This window comes from Pseudorca crassidens, chromosome 3 (assembly GCF_039906515.1).
Source record: "Pseudorca crassidens isolate mPseCra1 chromosome 3, mPseCra1.hap1, whole genome shotgun sequence".
NCBI classification, from domain to species: Eukaryota; Metazoa; Chordata; class Mammalia; order Artiodactyla; family Delphinidae; genus Pseudorca; species Pseudorca crassidens.
Genome location: NC_090298.1, coordinates 110,389,996 through 110,407,799, shown reverse-complemented (window position 1 = coordinate 110,407,799; position 17,804 = coordinate 110,389,996). Strand labels below are relative to the sequence as shown.

General features: G+C 36.6%; 1 protein-coding gene across 3 annotated transcripts in view; it reads left to right on the top strand.

The window, feature by feature from the left end:
* Window positions 1-17,804, top strand: part of AFF4 (ALF transcription elongation factor 4) — an 87,832-nt gene that overhangs the window by 31,006 nt on the left and 39,022 nt on the right. For all 3 annotated transcript variants that reach the window (XM_067731725.1, XM_067731723.1, XM_067731724.1), the window contains 3 exons: window positions 1,122-1,916; window positions 3,935-3,979; window positions 8,081-8,167. In XM_067731725.1, coding sequence (XP_067587826.1) covers window positions 1,122-1,916; window positions 3,935-3,979; window positions 8,081-8,167 — 927 coding nt within the window. The remainder of the gene's footprint in view (window positions 1-1,121; window positions 1,917-3,934; window positions 3,980-8,080; window positions 8,168-17,804) is intronic.

Here is a 17,804-nt window from a genome sequence, read left to right as displayed (position 1 = left end):
GGGTTTACCCTTATAACATTTGGTGTTTGTAGAAACCATTTGGGAGCTTTATAAAAACCATTTATTCAGAGCTTATAAGGATTGTCCAGTGAAGGCCAGTTATACTAACATCATTTATGAGTGTAACACAAAACTTTGGGATAAAAGACATTTTGGAAAAAAACAGGAGTTTGGTCCAGATTCTTTGAATCATACTACAATTTATTTTGTAATTACATTGTAATGAATTGGATTTGATTTCTGATCTTGATGTTGTCAATAAATTGCTGTAGATTTACCTCTCAGACTGATTTTCAAATAATCTAAAGTCATTACTGATTCCTGCCAACCTCAAAATAAATAGTGGTGGTTCAGGCTTTTCTGTTTGTTTCAAAGTCTTGATTTCCCTTTTAATGTAATCAGTCAACTTTTTTCTTTCATGTATATGAATACAAAAGAGTCCTAAAGCTTGTAGACATCTTAGACCTTACTATTCAAGAATAATTCTTGAAACTTAAAGTATGTATTATTGACTTCAAAAGTTGGAGCATTTGATGGTCAGAATTAATAGTCAAGATTTAAAACTTTATTACTGGATTTTCCATGCTTAATTTGTTGTTGATTTTTATTAACTTCTTGAGTCACAGTAACAGAAGGAATTCTAAAAAGTCATTTGCGTATAACTTGTTTAACTAAGTTTTTATTTCTGCCTCTAACTATAACATTGAATTATAAGGAATATGATGTTTTCCTAGACTGCCAAAATGTGCGTATTGGCTAATCTGTGACTTGGAACTTAATTACATAAAGGCATAATTTTCCTGCTTTTCAAAAGATTTTACTACTGTTCCAATATATTTATTGGTGAATTTGGATTTTTAAAAAATCTCCTGTAGTCTATTGTGTATATTTCTCAGTGTCCTCTAGGATATTTGTGTTTCAACATGAAGGTTTTTCACTTTCAGTTCATTTTTTTATCATAAAAATATATACATTTGGAGTTTGTTTTGAGATTTTAACCTTAAGATATGAGATGAGACTTCCTTTTGAAAAGTTCCATTCCATTTGAAGTTTGTAAAGTTAGTTTAGAAGCATCTTTTATTTCTAGTTTTGCTAATTTTATTTTACAATTGTTTTTGTAGACTAGCAAAGAAGATAAGCTGTCAAGTCGTATTCAGAGTATGCTTGGAAACTACGATGAAATGAAGGATTTCATAGGAGACAGATCTATACCAAAGCTTGTTGCAATTCCCAAGCCTACAGTACCGCCGACAGCAGATGAAAAATCTAACCCAAATTTCTTTGAACAGAGACATGGGAGCTCTCATCAGAGTAGCAAATGGACTCCAGTAGGACCTGCACCCAGCACTTCTCAGTCTCAGAAACGGTCCTCAGGTTTACAGAGTGGACACAGTAGCCAGCGGGCCAGTGCAGGTGCCAGCAGTGGCGCTAATAGCAGTGGCCAGAGGCATGACCGTGACTCATACAGCAGTGGTGGGAGCAGTAGCCGGAAAAAAGGCCAGCATGGATCAGAACACTCCAAATCACGCTCTTCCAGCCCTGGAAAACCCCAGGCTGTTTCTTCATTAAGCTCCAGTCATTCCAGGTCTCATGGGAATGATCACCATAGCAAGGAACATCAACGTTCCAAATCACCTCGGGACCCTGATGCAAACTGGGATTCTCCTTCCCGAGTACCTTTTTCAAGTGGGCAGCACTCAAATCAGTCTTTCCCGCCTTCATTGATGTCAAAGTCCAGTTCAATGTTACAGAAACCCACTGCCTATGTGCGGCCTATGGATGGACAGGAATCCATGGAACCAAAACTGTCCTCTGAACACTACAGCAGCCAATCTCATGGCAACAGTATGACTGAACTAAAGCCCAGCAGCAAAGCTCATCTCACCAAGCTGAAAATACCTTCCCAACCATTGGATGTAAGTCACACATTTAGAGCTTTTTAACATTGTAACTATATGAAGCAATTCACCCTGAAATTATGTTTGAACTTGAACTGTCTCTTTGTCTTAATAGTAAGGAATGTAAAAGTTTAAGGAAAGACTTGTGATTGACTCCCAAGTGAATCTGTAGAGCTCTTAGCTGCCCCTCTTGAGCAGTAGAGAAAATGTCATTCATTGTTCTCAAATATTAAAATGACAAGTCAGTTACAGAATTAAAACATGGTCTATCAATACCTTAGATTTCCTCGTTTTGATTTTATGGAATAATACATCTTGTGTTCTTTTGTTTTAAAAAAAATTACTTCTCTTCTCATTGTGATGCTCATCAATGAGATGTGGGCATGGTTCGTTGCAGTGAATGTTGGAACTTTTTTGGGTACATGAAGATGGTAATGTTTTATGGTTTGGAGGCCATGATCCTTTTCTCTGGTTACACTTAAAGGTTTGAGGCAGCTGCTCCAGGCATAGTGGTGGTTTGAAATTTACAGTAGTTATAACTATGTACCAAAACATGCTATTCAGAATAACCAAAGAAGTGAGTATTCATTGTGAAATAGCTGAAATTTTATCTTTTAATCTAGTTTTTGCAATAAAAAATATTTTAAGTAATATCAGTAGCTGAAAATCATAGCTTAAAACGGTGGGGGAAGGGATCAGGAATAGGTAAAATGCTGTCTTAAGGACATTTAAAAATCTTTCTTGTGGCCTTGGGAAACTCATTGTTTGTAGCATTTGTCATATAATTACTCCTCTCAAGAGAACAGTAAAGTGGTAACTTGTTCTTTCTTCAAATAATATAACATGATCCTTAGAGTTAGACTTCACTGTAGCTCTCCAGTTCCTGTTTGTACTTCAGAATAAAATTAACTTTCGAGATTTAAGAAATACTATGTAAAATGTCCAGCATGTTCCAGACAACTAATCTTTCAATAATATTGGTTTTATTCTGTTTGTTATTTATGTGAAATGATGATCTCAGTACCATGGTATATTTTGTATATAAACCAGCTTTTAAATTTTTGACAAATTGTTCACCTGAAAAAAGTACATTTTAAAAATTATTTCTAATCCAAGTGTAAGAAAGATAAGATTCCTTTTTTGGCTGCGTTGGGTCTTTGTTGCTGTGAGGGCTACTCTTCGTTGCGGTGCACGGGCTTCTCATCGTGGTGGCTTCTCTTGTTTTGGAGCGTGGGCTCTAGGCGTGTAGCCTCAGTAGTTGTGGCACACGGGCTCTAGAGCGCAGGCCCAATAGTTGTGGCGCAGGGGCTTAGTTGCGCTGCGGTATGTGGGATCTTCCCGGACCAGGGCTCGAACCCATGTCCCCTGCATTGGCAGGCAGACTCTTAACCACTGCGCCACCAGGGAAGTCCTTAAATTTTTTTTTAAGGAATCTTATCTTGGGACTTTCCTGGTGGCGCAATGGTTAAGAATCCGTCTGCCAATGCAGGGGACACGGGTCGAGCCCTGGTCTTGGGAAGATCCCACATGACGCGGAGCAACTAAGCTCGTGCACCACAACTATTGAGCCTGCACTCTAGAGCCCGTATGCCACAACTACTGAGCCCACCTGCCCCAACTACTGAAGCCTGCATGCCTCAAGCCCATGCTCTGCAACAAGAGAAGCCACAACAATGAGAAGCCTGCGCACCTCAGTGAAGAGCAGCCCCCACTCGCCGCAACTAGAGAAAGCCTGTGCGCAGCAACGAAGACCCAATGCATCCAAAGATAATTAATTAAAAAATTTTTTAAAAATATAAAGTTCTTCCAGTCATGTACAGCTTGGTGATTAAAATTTTTTTAGTGCTTGAAAATTTGTATTTAAGGAAATTAGTCCAAAGATTCTAATTAGTGTTCTGACTTAGAGTAGTGCGATACTAAATATGCCTTTAATTTTAATCTCATTTCTAATAATGTTAAAGCTGTGCAACAAATGATGAAAATCTAATAAGAAATGACTCCATATCTAACGTGTGTTTCTTTTCCTCTTTCTTTAGGCATCTGCTTCTGGTGATGTGAGCTGTGTGGATGAAATTCTTAAAGTAAGTTTTTTAAAAAATAGTTTTAGTCTCTTTAATTATGATGCTTTGCTACCTCTTACCCTCCTTCCCTTTGTATTTCACAAAGTGTCTGAAACTGCAGCAGATTGCTTACATGTATAACCTGATTATGGCCGTCAAAAATAATTGACTCTGTTCTACTTATATTCATACTTAAGTTCTAAATCACTTGGTTTGTTTACTATTTGCCCTCAAAAAGCTGGGGTTTTTTGGTTTGTTTTTTTGTTTTGTAAGTAAAAACAAACTCTAGTCTTAACAGCTTGCTTTGAAAAGAGGAAGAAACCAAATATAAACTGTACCTTCTCAGGTTTATTGGTTAATAATTTGAAGTACTAAAAATCTCAGTAGTTATCAGTCAAACCATTGTGTTGAAAATAGCTTGCTTTGTAGTTCATCTGTATATACTGGTCAAATCCTACGATGAAAGATCTTCTCTGAATACTACACATTTTGAGTGTTTAATGGAATATGTTTAAACTTGACACATGACCAAAGAGTACATTCTTCTGTTGGGAAAAGAAAACGTTGTCCTTTGGAAGAAGAGAAAGTCCAGTGAACTGAGTGACAGTGACTGCTTTTGGCTCAATAGACAAAAAGCATCAGTCACATATTAATTGTATTTTTTGTGTACACTCTTGAATTTTTGTGTCTGTACTTGTATTTCACTATGGATACTTTTGAAAGACTACTTGTAATGGCTGCTTCCACTTCATTTTCTCCTTCCTTCCTTTAGCTTGCTAAAATCTCTTTTACTTCTACCATTCTGCTGAACTTGTTTCTCCAAGGTCATTATCTTCCATGTCATCAGAGGCTTCATTTGAGTTCTTTCTGCTGTTTTGAAGAATTTTTATTTTTTTCTTCAGAAAACATCATTCTTTCTTCCTTGACTGTTGTCGTGCTTCTCTGTTCTTATTTTCCGCACACCTTTCTTGTCTCACATTCTCTGCCCTTTGGGAACACTTGTGTCTTCTCTTATCTCTTAAATATGAGTGCGTTGTCTAGCCTCTCCTCTTTTCTTTCTCCTCTTTGATGTGATTTTCCTCCATCCTTTGGGATTTATCTGTTAGACAGCTATTCAGTCTTTCCTGCTTTGGCCTCCTTTGGGTTTTGGTTTGTGTCTCTTAATTGCTTCTTAGCTGGGTCTCCATTTGGATTTCTCCCTGCTTCTTCAGACTCAACATGTCTAAAGCCATATTTATCAGAGTTAACTTCTGTTAGTAGTATCTCCATTCTCCCTTGCTTATAAGTGTAGAATCCTAGTTATTTTCCACTTCTTTCTCTCATGTTCTATTTAATCACAAAAACTTCATGTAGACTTTGAAAATTCCTTGAAAATATTCATTCCTTCATTTCCATTTCTGCCACTTTGAGCTTCAGTAATTGTAATATACAGTCCTCACTCTGCCTGTCTCCAGAGTTTCCCTGCTCATCTGTCTTCTGTATTGCTGCCAGATTCTTTGCTTTAATCCTTTGTCTTCATAAAATGATATCCTTCTTAGAAGTTTTCAGTGGCTCTCTAAGGACCCTAGAAAGAATAGTGTGCAAATTTAACATTTTAAATGTTAGGCTGTCCACAGGCCAGTTTCACCCTCTCGCACTATTGATTGACCACTTTGCCAAACTGGTTTCCCTAAGCCGTACACTTTCTTGCTCTTTCATCTTTGTAAAGTAAACTTTCATGGAATGTGTTTCTCCTTCCTCTTCAGTTATACATAGATTCTGTTTTTTCTTAGAATCCCACTGAAATCCTTATTCCCCCTGTATCAGGCCATCAGACTACAGTGATAACTCATATTGCATTCATTTTTCAGTTGCCATGTACATAAAAAGTTTAAGGGAGCATATATCTTTACTCCTAAATCCTCAAAAATGCATGGCACTTTAATACCTGGAAGAAATCTTAGATTTTCTTATATTTAATTATATCTTTGATGTTACTGACCATTTATTCTACATTTTATGTATATGCAGGACTTGGCACGTGGCCTTGGGTATAATAGGTGCTCAGTCATTTGATGGTAGGGAGTTAAATAGATTTTCTATTGAGAGTATTTTGGTATTTGAGGTGTAAAATGCCAACATTGAAAACCTGGGGCGTATGAGTTTCTGTTTCTTTTCCCTTCCCTATGTACAGCGTGCAAGGAAGTTCAGGTCTACATTCCCTTCGCGTTTTTTTTTTTCCTCTTCTTTTTTTTTTGGCTGTGTTGGGTCTTTGTTGCCGTACGCAGGCTTTCTCTAGTTGTGGCGAGCAGGGGCTACTCTTCATTGTGGTGCGCGGGCTTCTCATTGTGGTGGCTTCTCTTGTTGTGGAGCACAGGCTCTAGGTGCTCAGGCTTCAGTAGTTGCAGCACACAGGCCCTAGAGTGCATGGGCTCTAGAACGCAGGCTCAGTAGTTGTGGCGCACGAGCTTAGTTGTTCCATGGCATGTGGGATCTTCCCAGACCAGGGATCAAACCCGTGTCCCCTGCATTGGCAGGCGGATTCTTAACCACTGTGCCACCAGGGAAGTCCCCCTTTGTGTTTTCTTGATATTTGTAGTCATATTGTTTCTGGGAACCCCATCACGAACTTAAAGGAAAAAAAGTTTTTCTAATCTAAAAGTAATACATGTTTATTGTAAAAAATGATGTATTAATTCAAAGCTTACTAATTGAGTACCTACTGTGTGTCAAGCACTAGGGACATAGTGGTGATAATAGTGATAGTGTTGCATCCTTTGAGCTGACATTCTCGAGCAGGATGTAGGAAATAATCAATTATATACAATTACTTCAGAAAGTGAAATGCTATTAAAAAATAAAGCCTTGTAAGAGGATAAAGAGCAAGTTTAGTGCAGGTGGCTGTTTCAGAAGATTCAAGTGGTAGAAGCTGCATCAAGTGCCCTTGTCTCTTCCTCCTTCAGTCATTCTGTTGTCCAGAGGTAGCCACTGTTAACTGTCTTCCAGAGATTTTTTCATCGATAAGCATTTACGAGGATATACACTATGATGTGTATTTGCCACTTAATAGTAACTGTGGATATCATTTTATTTCAGTAGGTAGCTTTCTCATTTTTCTGTCTGCTTGGTGTTCCATTGTATGAATGTCTGGTAATCTAATCCTTTGTTGTTGGATATTTAGGTTGTTTTCATTTTTTAAAAGTGTGAACCCCTTGAATATGTATCTTTACATAACTGTGTGGGTATAGCTATAGGGTAAATTCCTAGAAGTTATATCACCTTTAATTTATTGTATTTTCTCAGACTACTTGATGGCTTACTTTGAACTAAATGCCAGAGATAAAACACTCCCTCCTTATTCTGATACCTCTCTCTTTCCTGCTTCTCTAACATATACATTGTGATTATATCCAAACCTCTACTTGGACATACTTGGCATATGATTAGACAGAAGGCATTGAATAAAATCAGACCTATGGCCTTTCTTGTCTGTTTTCCTCCTTGTGTGCTTTTGATAGCTCTCTTCTTATTTCCTCCACCTGACCAAAATATCCTTTCAGTGAATGGGCTCTGTAGCCAGACTACCTAGGATCAAATTTTGCGTCCATTACTTACTAAGTGTGTGACCTGGAGTAAATAACTTAATCTCTGTGCTTCAGTTTTGTCCTACATAGAGTCAGGATAATAACGGTATCTACTTCATAATGTCATTATGATGACCAGTTGAGTTACAAACATGTAAAATAACAGTATCTGGCCCATTAAAGGTACGCAGTAAATGCTGGCTGCTTTTCTTACTGTTAATCCCTTCCTCCCACTCCCACAGCAAGCTCTTCCTCAGTAGCATTTTACTAGCCTTGTGTTTGATTACAGGCTGATTTCTATAACTGTTCACAGGTCTTACCATCTTAACTCTAAGCTCCTTGAAGCTAGAGAGTGTAAACTGTTTATCTTCCTATTACCTACCCCATAACATACATAGTGCCTTGCACACACTGTGCTTAATTAATATTGATTGATTAAATATATATACTTTTGGAGGAGCAATCACGAAACCAGCATTTATAATACAAATCTGGTTTTTAGCTGTGTAATTTTTATCCTTGACCTGCTTGAAAACAAACTGTAATAATTACATTTCAGGAGATGACGCATTCATGGCCTCCCCCTCTAACGGCTATTCATACGCCATGCAAAACCGAACCTTCCAAATTTCCTTTTCCAACTAAGGTAAGTAAATGAAGTGTGTCTATATACTGTAAGAAAACTCTAAATGGCTTGACTAAAATCATGTGAATTCAGAATTATCTTGCCATTCTCATTCTAGTGGGAGATAGATAATAAATAAGTGAATAAATAGGTAAGTTTGGATAGTGATATTACTATGAAGAAAATAAAACTAGAACATAGAATCGAGATTAACTTGGATTGAGAGATACTTGGAAAATCTTTGAAGGCAACATGGGAAAGAGACTTAGAAGCTATCAATGTTTGTTGCAAACTATTATGATATGCTAGGCCACAGATGATAAGGACTTCCCAAACTGTTTGTATGAGGAACTCCTTTCCAGAAGACACAACAACCGTACTTACGTCATATGGTAAAGGTTCCTCAGACAACAGTTCCAAGCTCATCTAAAATCAGCAGATTTGGTTTTTTTACATTAATTTATACTTATACAAATAATGCAAAGGTATATTCTCCTTGTGAAAGTTTGGGCAGGACCCCTAATAATAGTCTTCCCTATGTTCTGTCTCCTACATCTCACCAGAGCTACTTCATACATACGTTTACAAGTCTTTTCATATACATTTACATACACATGTAATGTAATTGTTACATACTTGTATTTTCTCATTTGTTTAATTTCTGTACAGATACAGTCTACTGTATTTTTCATCAGTCAGCAATAGGTCTTAGAGATTTTTTCATGTTATTTTATGTGTGTGTATATATATATATATAGAGAGAGAGAGAGAGAGATTATATATAGATGATATATTACATATAGAGGTATTTCAGTTCTTTTAACTGCATCCATTTTATAAGTATATCTTACTTTATTTAGCCATTTCCTGTTGGTATTTAACTTGTTGCCAAGTTAAATTGTAAACATTGCTATAGTGGATAACTTTGTTCATGCCTTCTTGTGTGCATATGAGTTTCTTTTGTGTAAAGAGCAAGAAGTATAGTTGTTGGATATTGAGGGTATATAGTTAATATATTCTCTCAAATCCCCTCCATAGTGATTGTACTAGTCAGTACTCCCACTTGTATTCTCTGTTATTCCTTACATGCACAGCACTATTTGTTATTTTAAGTACCAGTTTTTTGAGTGGGAAATGGCATTCCATTTCCTAGATTGCTAGTGAGCTTCATCATCTTTAGTCCATTTAACTTCTATGTGGATGAATTGGCCTATTTCCTCTGCCTTTTGGGCTACGTCTTTCACTGAATAAGTTTCAGCAGAATTTCTTGTTTTGTTTTGTGTTGTTTGAATTCTGGATTCAAATAATTTGTTCCATATACTGCAAATGTTTCTCCCAGTTAGAGCCCTTTTAAGTTTTATGGTCTAGAAGATTTTAATTTTGATGAATAAATTTATCTTTTTCTTCTATAAAGCTTTTGCTTTTTAATGTCTTGTTAAAGAAAGCTTTTCCTTCTCCAGGATCATAAACATATCTTCTTATTTTTCCTTTAATGTGATTGCAGTTTTGTTTTCTTTGTTTATATTTAGCCCAGTTTATTTTTGTAAGTGATGTGGGGTATATCACTCACATCTGCCTATATGTGTGCCATACCACTCTTTTACTTTCTTAAGTCAACTTTGTTTACACATAAAAAATGCACATATATTTAATGTACAGCCTCAGTTTTGATAGACATATGCACCTGTGTAACCACCACGTTAATCAAGAATTAGAACATTTCTGTCACCCCACAAAGTTCCCTCAAGTTCCTTTCCAGTCCCCCTCACCCCCACCACTGGCTGCACACAATGGCTGACCTGTTTTATGTTGCTATAGGTAAGTTTTGCTTTTTCTAGAATTTCATATAAATGTACTCCATACAGTGTATACTTTTTTGGCATATTTATTTGCGTTCTTTTGCTCAGTATATACTTTTGGAATTCTTCCATGTTCTTGAATATATCAGTAATTTTTTCCTTTTTATTCATAGTTCATTTTTATTTCTGTTGTATGAAAATACCAAAATTTATTTATCCATTCACCTGTTGATGAACATTTGGGTTGTTTCTAGATTTGGGCTATTAAGAATTAAGTATTTATAAACATTCACTAACAGTCATTTCTGTGTTTATATTTTCTTTTCTTATGGGTAAATACTGAGTCATATGGAAAAAAGTAGAATTGCTGGGTCATGTGTTAAGTGTGTGTTAAATTGATTGTATCACATTCCTACCTTATCCCACTCCCATTTCCCAGCAGTGTATGATAGTTTCATTTGTTCTACATCCTTGCCTACATTTTCTTTTGTCATTCTGTTTAGTTTTAGCCATTTTAGTGGGCATGTAGAGGTATCTCATATTGATTTTAATTTGTATTTCCCTTATGACTAATGATGTTGAACCTCTTTATGAGCTTATTGGCCATTCTTTTTGAAATATCAGTTCAAACTTTGGCCTTTGCCGTGTGTGTGTGTGTGTGTGTGTGTGTGTGTATGTGTGTGTGTGTGTGGTGGTTGTGGTGATGCCAGAGTTGGGTGGGTGATGATTGTAGTTTTGTTTTGTTTTTTTCTAATAATGTCTTTGGTTTGATATCAGGATAGTGCTGGCTTCTTAAAAGGAGCAAAGAAATGTTCCCTTCATCTCTATTTTCTGAAATAATTTGTGAAATATTAGTATTAATTCTTCCCTGTATGTTTAATATAATTAATCAGTGAAGCTGTCTGTACCCCTAGTAGTCTATATTGGAAGGTTTAAATTACAAATTAAATTTCTTTATTAAATATAGAGCTATTCAGATTTTCGATTTCTTCTTATGTCAGTTTTGGTAATTTTGTTCGTTTCAGTCAAATTTATTGGCACAGTTATTTATAATCTATACTTACTATTTAATGTCTGTAAGATATATAGTGAAGTACTCTTTTCCCTGCTATTGGTGATTTGTAGTTTCTCTTTCTTTTTGTTTTCCTTGATTTGTCTAGCTAGACCTTTTTCAGTTTTGTTGGTCATTTCCAAGAACCATCTTTTAGTTTTTTTCAGTTTTCTGTTTCTTTGATTTTTGCTTTTACTGTGATTATCTTCTTCTTTCTACTTATTTTGAAGATTCTTTTTTTAAATTTTTTATTTATTTATTTATTTATAGCTGCATTGGGTCTTTGTTGCTGCACGTGGGCTTTCTCTAGTTGTAGTGAGCAGGGGCTACTCTTCGTTGCAGTGCGTGGGGCTTCTCATTGCAGTGGCTTCTCTTGTTGCGGAGCACAGGCTCTATGTACATGGGCTCCAGTAGTTGTGGCCCGCAGGCTCTGGAGCGCAGGCTCAGTAGTTGTGGCGCACGAGCTTAGTTACTCCGCAGCATGTGGGATCTTCCCGGATCAGGGATCAAACCCGTGTCCCCTGCATTGGCAGGCAGATTCTTAACCACTGCGCCACCAGGGAAGTCCCTTTCTACTTATTTTGGGTTTAATTTGCTTTTCTCCTGATTTCTTAAGTTGGAAGCTTAGATCATAGATTGTAAACATTTCTTGTTTTAAGTATATAAAACTATCAGTTTCCCTCTAAGCCCTGTTTTAAATGTACCTCACAAATGGTGATATATTGTGTTTTTATTATCATTCAGTGCAGAATATTTCCTAATTCCCTATGTGACTTCTTCTTTGTTTTATTTAGAAATATGTAGGGGTTTTTTTTTTTTTTTTTTTTTTTGGTACGCGGGCTTCTCACTGTTGTGGCCTCTCCCGTTGCGGAGCACAGGCTCCGGACGCACAGGCTCAGCGGTGTGGCTCACGGGCCCAGCCACTCCGCGGCATGTGGGATCTTCCCAGACCGGGGCACGAACCCGTGTCCCCTGCATCGGCAGGTGGACTCTCAACCACTGCACCACAAGGGAAGCCCAGAAATATGTAGTTTTATTTTCAAGTATTTGAGGATTTTCCAGATATTATTCTGTTACTGATTTCTAATTTATTTATATTCTTGTCAGAGAATATATGCTGTAGAATTTCAGTCCTTTTAAATTTATTCAAATGTTTTAAGGCCTAGTAAATGATCTCTCTTGGTGACTCTTCCATGTGCACCAGACACAGTATGTTCTATATGTGTCAGTTAGATATGGTTGGTTGAGAGTAGTTAAGTCATCTATATTTTTACTGACTTTCTATCAACTTGTCCTCTCAGTTACTGAAAGGAGAGTGATGACATCTGCATCTGTATTCGTGGTTTTGTATGTTTCCTTTCAGTTTTGTCCATTTTGGACTCATGTATTTTGGAGCTTTGTCCTTAGGTACATATATATTTAGGATTTCTGTGTCTTTCTGATGAATTGATCTCTTTTTTTCATTATAAGATTTCCCTCTATGTATCTGGTATTAATGCTTGTTCTGAAGTTTATTTTGTTTGATCATATAATAATTCTATTTTTAGTTTTCTGAGTAACCTCCACACTGTTTTTCATAGTGGCTATACCAACTTATAGTCCCACCAACAGTATAGGAGGGTTCCCTTTTCTCCCCACCCTCTCCAGCATTTGTTATTTGTAGACTTTTTAAAAATTAATTAATTAATTTTTTGGCTGTGTTGCATCTTCGTTGCTGTCTGCGGGCTTTCTCTGGTTGCGGTGAGAGGGGGCTACTCTGTTGCAGTGTGTGGGCTTCTCATTGCAGTGACTTCTCTTTGTTGCAGAGCACAGGCTCTGGGCACGTGGGCTGCAGTAGTTGTGGCATGTGGGCTCAGTAGATGTGGCTCACGGGCTCTAGAGCACAGGCTCCGTAGTTGTGGCGCACGGACTTAGTTGCTCCACGTCATGTGGGATCTTCCCAAGACCAGGGCTCACCCCGTGTCCCCTGCATTGGCAGGCAGATTCTTAACCACTGTGCCACCAGGGAAGTCCCTATTTGTAGACTTTTTAATGACGGCCATTCTGACCAGGGTGTGGTGGTACCTCATTGTAGTTTTGATTTGCATTTCTCTAATAATTAGCAATGTTGAGCATCTTTTCATGTGCCTGTTGGCCATCATCTGTATGTCTTCTTTGGAGAAATGCCTATTTAGGTCTTCTGTCCATGTTTTGATTGGGTTGTTTGTTGTTGAGTTATATGAGTTGTTTGTATATTTTGGAAATTAAGCCCTTGTTGGTCGCATTCTTTGCAATATTTTCTCCCATTCTGTAGGTTGTCTTTTCATTTTGTTTATGGTTCCTTTTGCTGTGCTATTTAGTTTGACAATCAACTCTCCTTTGTCTGATATTCATATAAAAGCCACTCCAGCTTTTTAAGAATTTATGGTTAACATGGTTTAACATTTTCTATTCTTTTATTTTTAATCTTTTTGTGTCTTTATATTTAAAGTGAATTTTTTATAGGTGGCATATAATTGGGTCTTGATTTTTTATTTACTCTGCCCATGTACTGTGTAATCTTGGCACATTCAAAAGATTTCCCTTGGGGCTTCCCTGGTGGCGCAGTGGTTGAGAGTCCGCCTGCCGATGCAGGGGACGCGGGTTTGTGCCCTGGTCCGGGAGGATCCCACATGCCGTGGAGTGGCTGGGCCCGTGAGCCATGGCCGCTGAGGCTGTGTGTCCGGAGCCTGTGCTCCGCAGTGGGAGAGGCCACAGCAGTGAGAGGCCCACGTACAGCAAAAAAAAAAAAAAAAAGATTTCCCTTTAATGTAATCATTAGTGTTGTAGGCTTTAAATATTCCATTTGCTACTTGTTTTCTATTTGTCCCATCAGCTTTTTCTTTCTTTGTTCCCTTTCTTAAGATCCTTTTGGGTTAAATAATTATTTTTTAATATTCTGTCTCTTATATTATTTAATAGCTATACCTCTTTTTTAATTGTAAGTTAAAGCTTGAGTTTATCAGAAGACTTTGAATATAAGTTTGTAATTCTGGCTAATAGCTACTTTTCCTTTTTTTCCGTAACTATTTCATTGAGATGTAATATACATACCATACAGTTCATCCATTTAAAATGTACAATTCACTGGGTTTTAGTATATTTAGAGTTGTGTAACCATCACCGCAATTATTTTAGAACATTTTCATCACCCCAGAACGAAACCTTGTACCCTTTAGCAGTCACCCGCCTGTTTCCTCCAGCCCCACTCCCCACCCCTCAGCCTCTAGGCAACCACTAATCTTACATTATATCTCTGTAGATTTGCCTATTCTGGACATTTCATATAAATACAGTCATGCAACATGTGGTCTTTTGTGACTGGATCTTCTTGTTTTTTGTTTTTTGGCTGCATTGGGTCTTCGTTCCTGCGCACAGGCTTTCTCTGGTTGCGGCGAGCGGGGGCTGCTCTTCATTGCGATGTGCAAGCTTCTCATTGCAGTGGCTTCTCTTGTTGCGGAGCATGGGCTCTACACACGTGGGCTCTGGTAGTTGTGGCATGCAGGCTCAGTAGTTGTGGCTCGCGGTCTCTAGAGCGCAGGGTCAGTAGTTGTGGCATACGGGCTTAGTTGCTTAGCAGCATGTGGGATCTTCCCAGACCAGGGATCGAACCCGTGTCCCCTACATTGGCAGGCAGATTCCAGGGATCGAACCTGTGTCCCCTGCATTAACCACTGCGCCACCAGGGAAGCCTGCTGTCATTTATTAAGTTGAGGAAGTTCCCTTCTATTTTTATTTACCTGAGGGTTCTTATCAGGAATGAATTTTGGATTTTTTGAATGTGTTCTTTGAATTTATTGATATAGTGAGAGGATTTTCCTTTTTTTTTGTCTGTGAAATGGTGACTACATTGGTTAATTTTAAATTTTTAAATCAACATTACATTTCCTGGTAAAAACTGCACTTAGTCATTATGTATTATCTGCTTTATGTAGTGTTGAATTTGATTTTCAAAAAAATTTTTTTTCAGAATTTTTGCACCTATGTTCCTGAGGGATACTGGTCTGTAATTTTCTTTTCTTGTTGTCTTTGTCTGGCTTTGGTATCAGAGTAATGCTGACCTCATGGAATGAGTTGGCACATTATTCTCTCTTCTCCATTTTCTGGAATAATTTGTATAGAATTAATATTATTTCTTCCTAAATGTTTGCTAGAATTAACCAGTGAAGCCCTATGAGTATTGAGTTTCCTTTGTAGGACAGTTTTGTAAAAATTGAATTTATAATCATGTTATCTATTTCTCCTTGCATCTGCTTTGGCAGTTGTGTCTTTCAAGGGATTTGTCCATTTTATCCACTCATTGTCAAATGTTGTCAAATTTATTGATGTGAAGTTTTCAATAATTTTCTTTTATTATACTTTTAAAAATCTGTTGTGATGCCACTTCTCTTATTCCTGTTATTGGTAATGTGTTTCTTCTCTCTCTTTTTCATCTGTCTAGAGGTTTGTAAGTTTTATTGATCTTATTTTTAAAAAACTGCTTTTTTTCCCTCTCTCCATTGTTTTTCAATTTTGTTGCATTGATTTCTACACTGATCTTTATTACTTTTTTGTTCTGCTTTGTTTTGCTTTATTTTGCTCTTCCTTTAAAAAAATTCTTAAACTGGAAGCTAAGGTTGTTGATTAGAGATCTTTCTCACTTTCTAATATAGGATTTTAATGCTATAAACTACCTTCTAAGTAATGTTTTGTTTACATCCCAGAGATTTTGATATGTTTTCATTTTTGTTCAGTTCAACATAACTTTTTGTTGTTGTTGTGTTTGTTTTGTTGTGTTTTGTCCACATCATGCATGGCATGCAGGATCTTAGTTCCCTGGACAGGGATCCAACTTGTGCCCCCTGCAGCGGAAGCACGGAGTCCTAACCACTGGACCGCCAGGGAATTCCGTCAACAGAAACGTCTGCTTTCTTTGATTTCTCCTTTGTTCTGTGGGTTATTCTGAAGTGTCATTTAGTTTCCAAATATTTGGAGATTTTTTCCATATATCTTCTGTTATTGATTTGTGGTTTAATTCCATTGTGGTCAGAGAACATACTTTGTGTGACTTGAATCCTTTTACATTTGTTAAGACTATTTTATGGCCCAGAATATTGTCTCTTCTGGTAAATGTTTCGTGTACCCTTGAAAAGAGTGTACCATTGTCAAGTGGAGTGTCCTGTAAATGTCAATTAGATCAAGTTAGTTATGGTGTTATTCAAGTTTTCTGTGTTTTTATTCTTTTTAATTCTCGTTCTGCCAATTATTAATTTATAGTTAATCTCCAGCTATTACTTTGAATTTGTCTCTTTGTCCTTACTTATTCATTCCTGCTTTTTCAAGTTCTGCTTTTAGGTGCTTAAACATTTGGGATTGTGATTAGCTCTAGATGAATTGGCCCCTTATCATTATGAAATGACCTCCCTTTAATCCTGATATTATTCTTTGCTATAAAATTTACTTTGCCTGATATTAATATAACCACTTAGCTTTCTTTTGATTAATGTTAGGTTGTATACCTTTTTCTATCCTTTACTTTTAACCTGTGTTCTTACATTTAAAATGCATTTCTTATAGGTAACGTAATTTTATCTAGAGCTTTTTTGTATTCAGTCTGACACTTTCCTTTTTTGGGGGGTATTTAGTCCATTTATATTTAATGTGATTATTGATATGGGTGGGTTTATCTCTGCCATCTTGCTTTTTGATATATACCTGCCCCATCTGGTCTTTTTTGCCTTCTTTTTGGATTGAGTATTTCTTATTATTACATATCAGTTTTGGCTTATTAGCTGTCATTCTTGTGTTATTGAATGTTTACTTCAGGGTTTGTAGAATGTATCTTTAACTTACTGAAATCTGTCTCAAGTAATACTAAGCCATTCTTTTCTATCATATAAAAATTTCTCAACATTATGCTTGTGTTTTTCACTTCTCCGCATCTGTTGTTGCATACATTTACTTTCATGTAAGTTATAAACCCCACAAAATTGTTAATCATTTTTAAAGTCTGTTATTTTTTAAAGAGATTTAAATAATAGGAAAAAAAGGCTTTTGTATTTCCCCATATAGTTACCATTTCATTTGCTCTTTCTTCCTTTGTGTTAATCCAGATTCCTCTCTGGTATCATTTTCCTCCTACCTGGAGGACTTCTTTAACTTTTCTTTATAGTGCTTATTTGCTGGTGATAAATGCTTTTAGCTTTTGTATGTCTGAAATAAATTTTTATTTCACCTTTTCTTTTTTGTTTTTAAGATACTTTCACTAAATATAGATTTCTAGGTTGAAGATGTTGATCCATTGTCTTCTGGCTTGCATTGTTTCTGATAAGTAATTTATTGTTGTTCTTTCTTCATCTGTGTATAATGTGTCTTTTTTTTTTTTCTGGCTGCTTTTAAGAGTATTCTGGTTGCAACTGATTTTAAGTTGTTCATTTATGATGTGTCTTGGTGTGATTCTCTTCATCTTTCTTGTGCTTGGGTTTGTTTGATTTTAGCTTCTTGGAACTTTGGGTTCATAGTTTTCATCATATTTGGAAAAATTTTTCTATTACTACCTCAAAATATGTTTCTGTACTCACTTCTTTCCTTTTTTCCTCTTTAGAGACTCCAATTACATGTATATTGGGCCTCTTGAAGTTGTTCAACAGTGTAGCAATGTGCTCTTCATTTTTCTCAATCTCTTATCTTTTGTTGTTTCATTTGAGTTCTTTCTATGGCTGTATCTTCAGGTTCAGTAAACTTTTGTTCTGCATTGTCTAGTTTGCTATTAATCCCATTTGACATATTTTTAATCTCAGATATTTTAGTT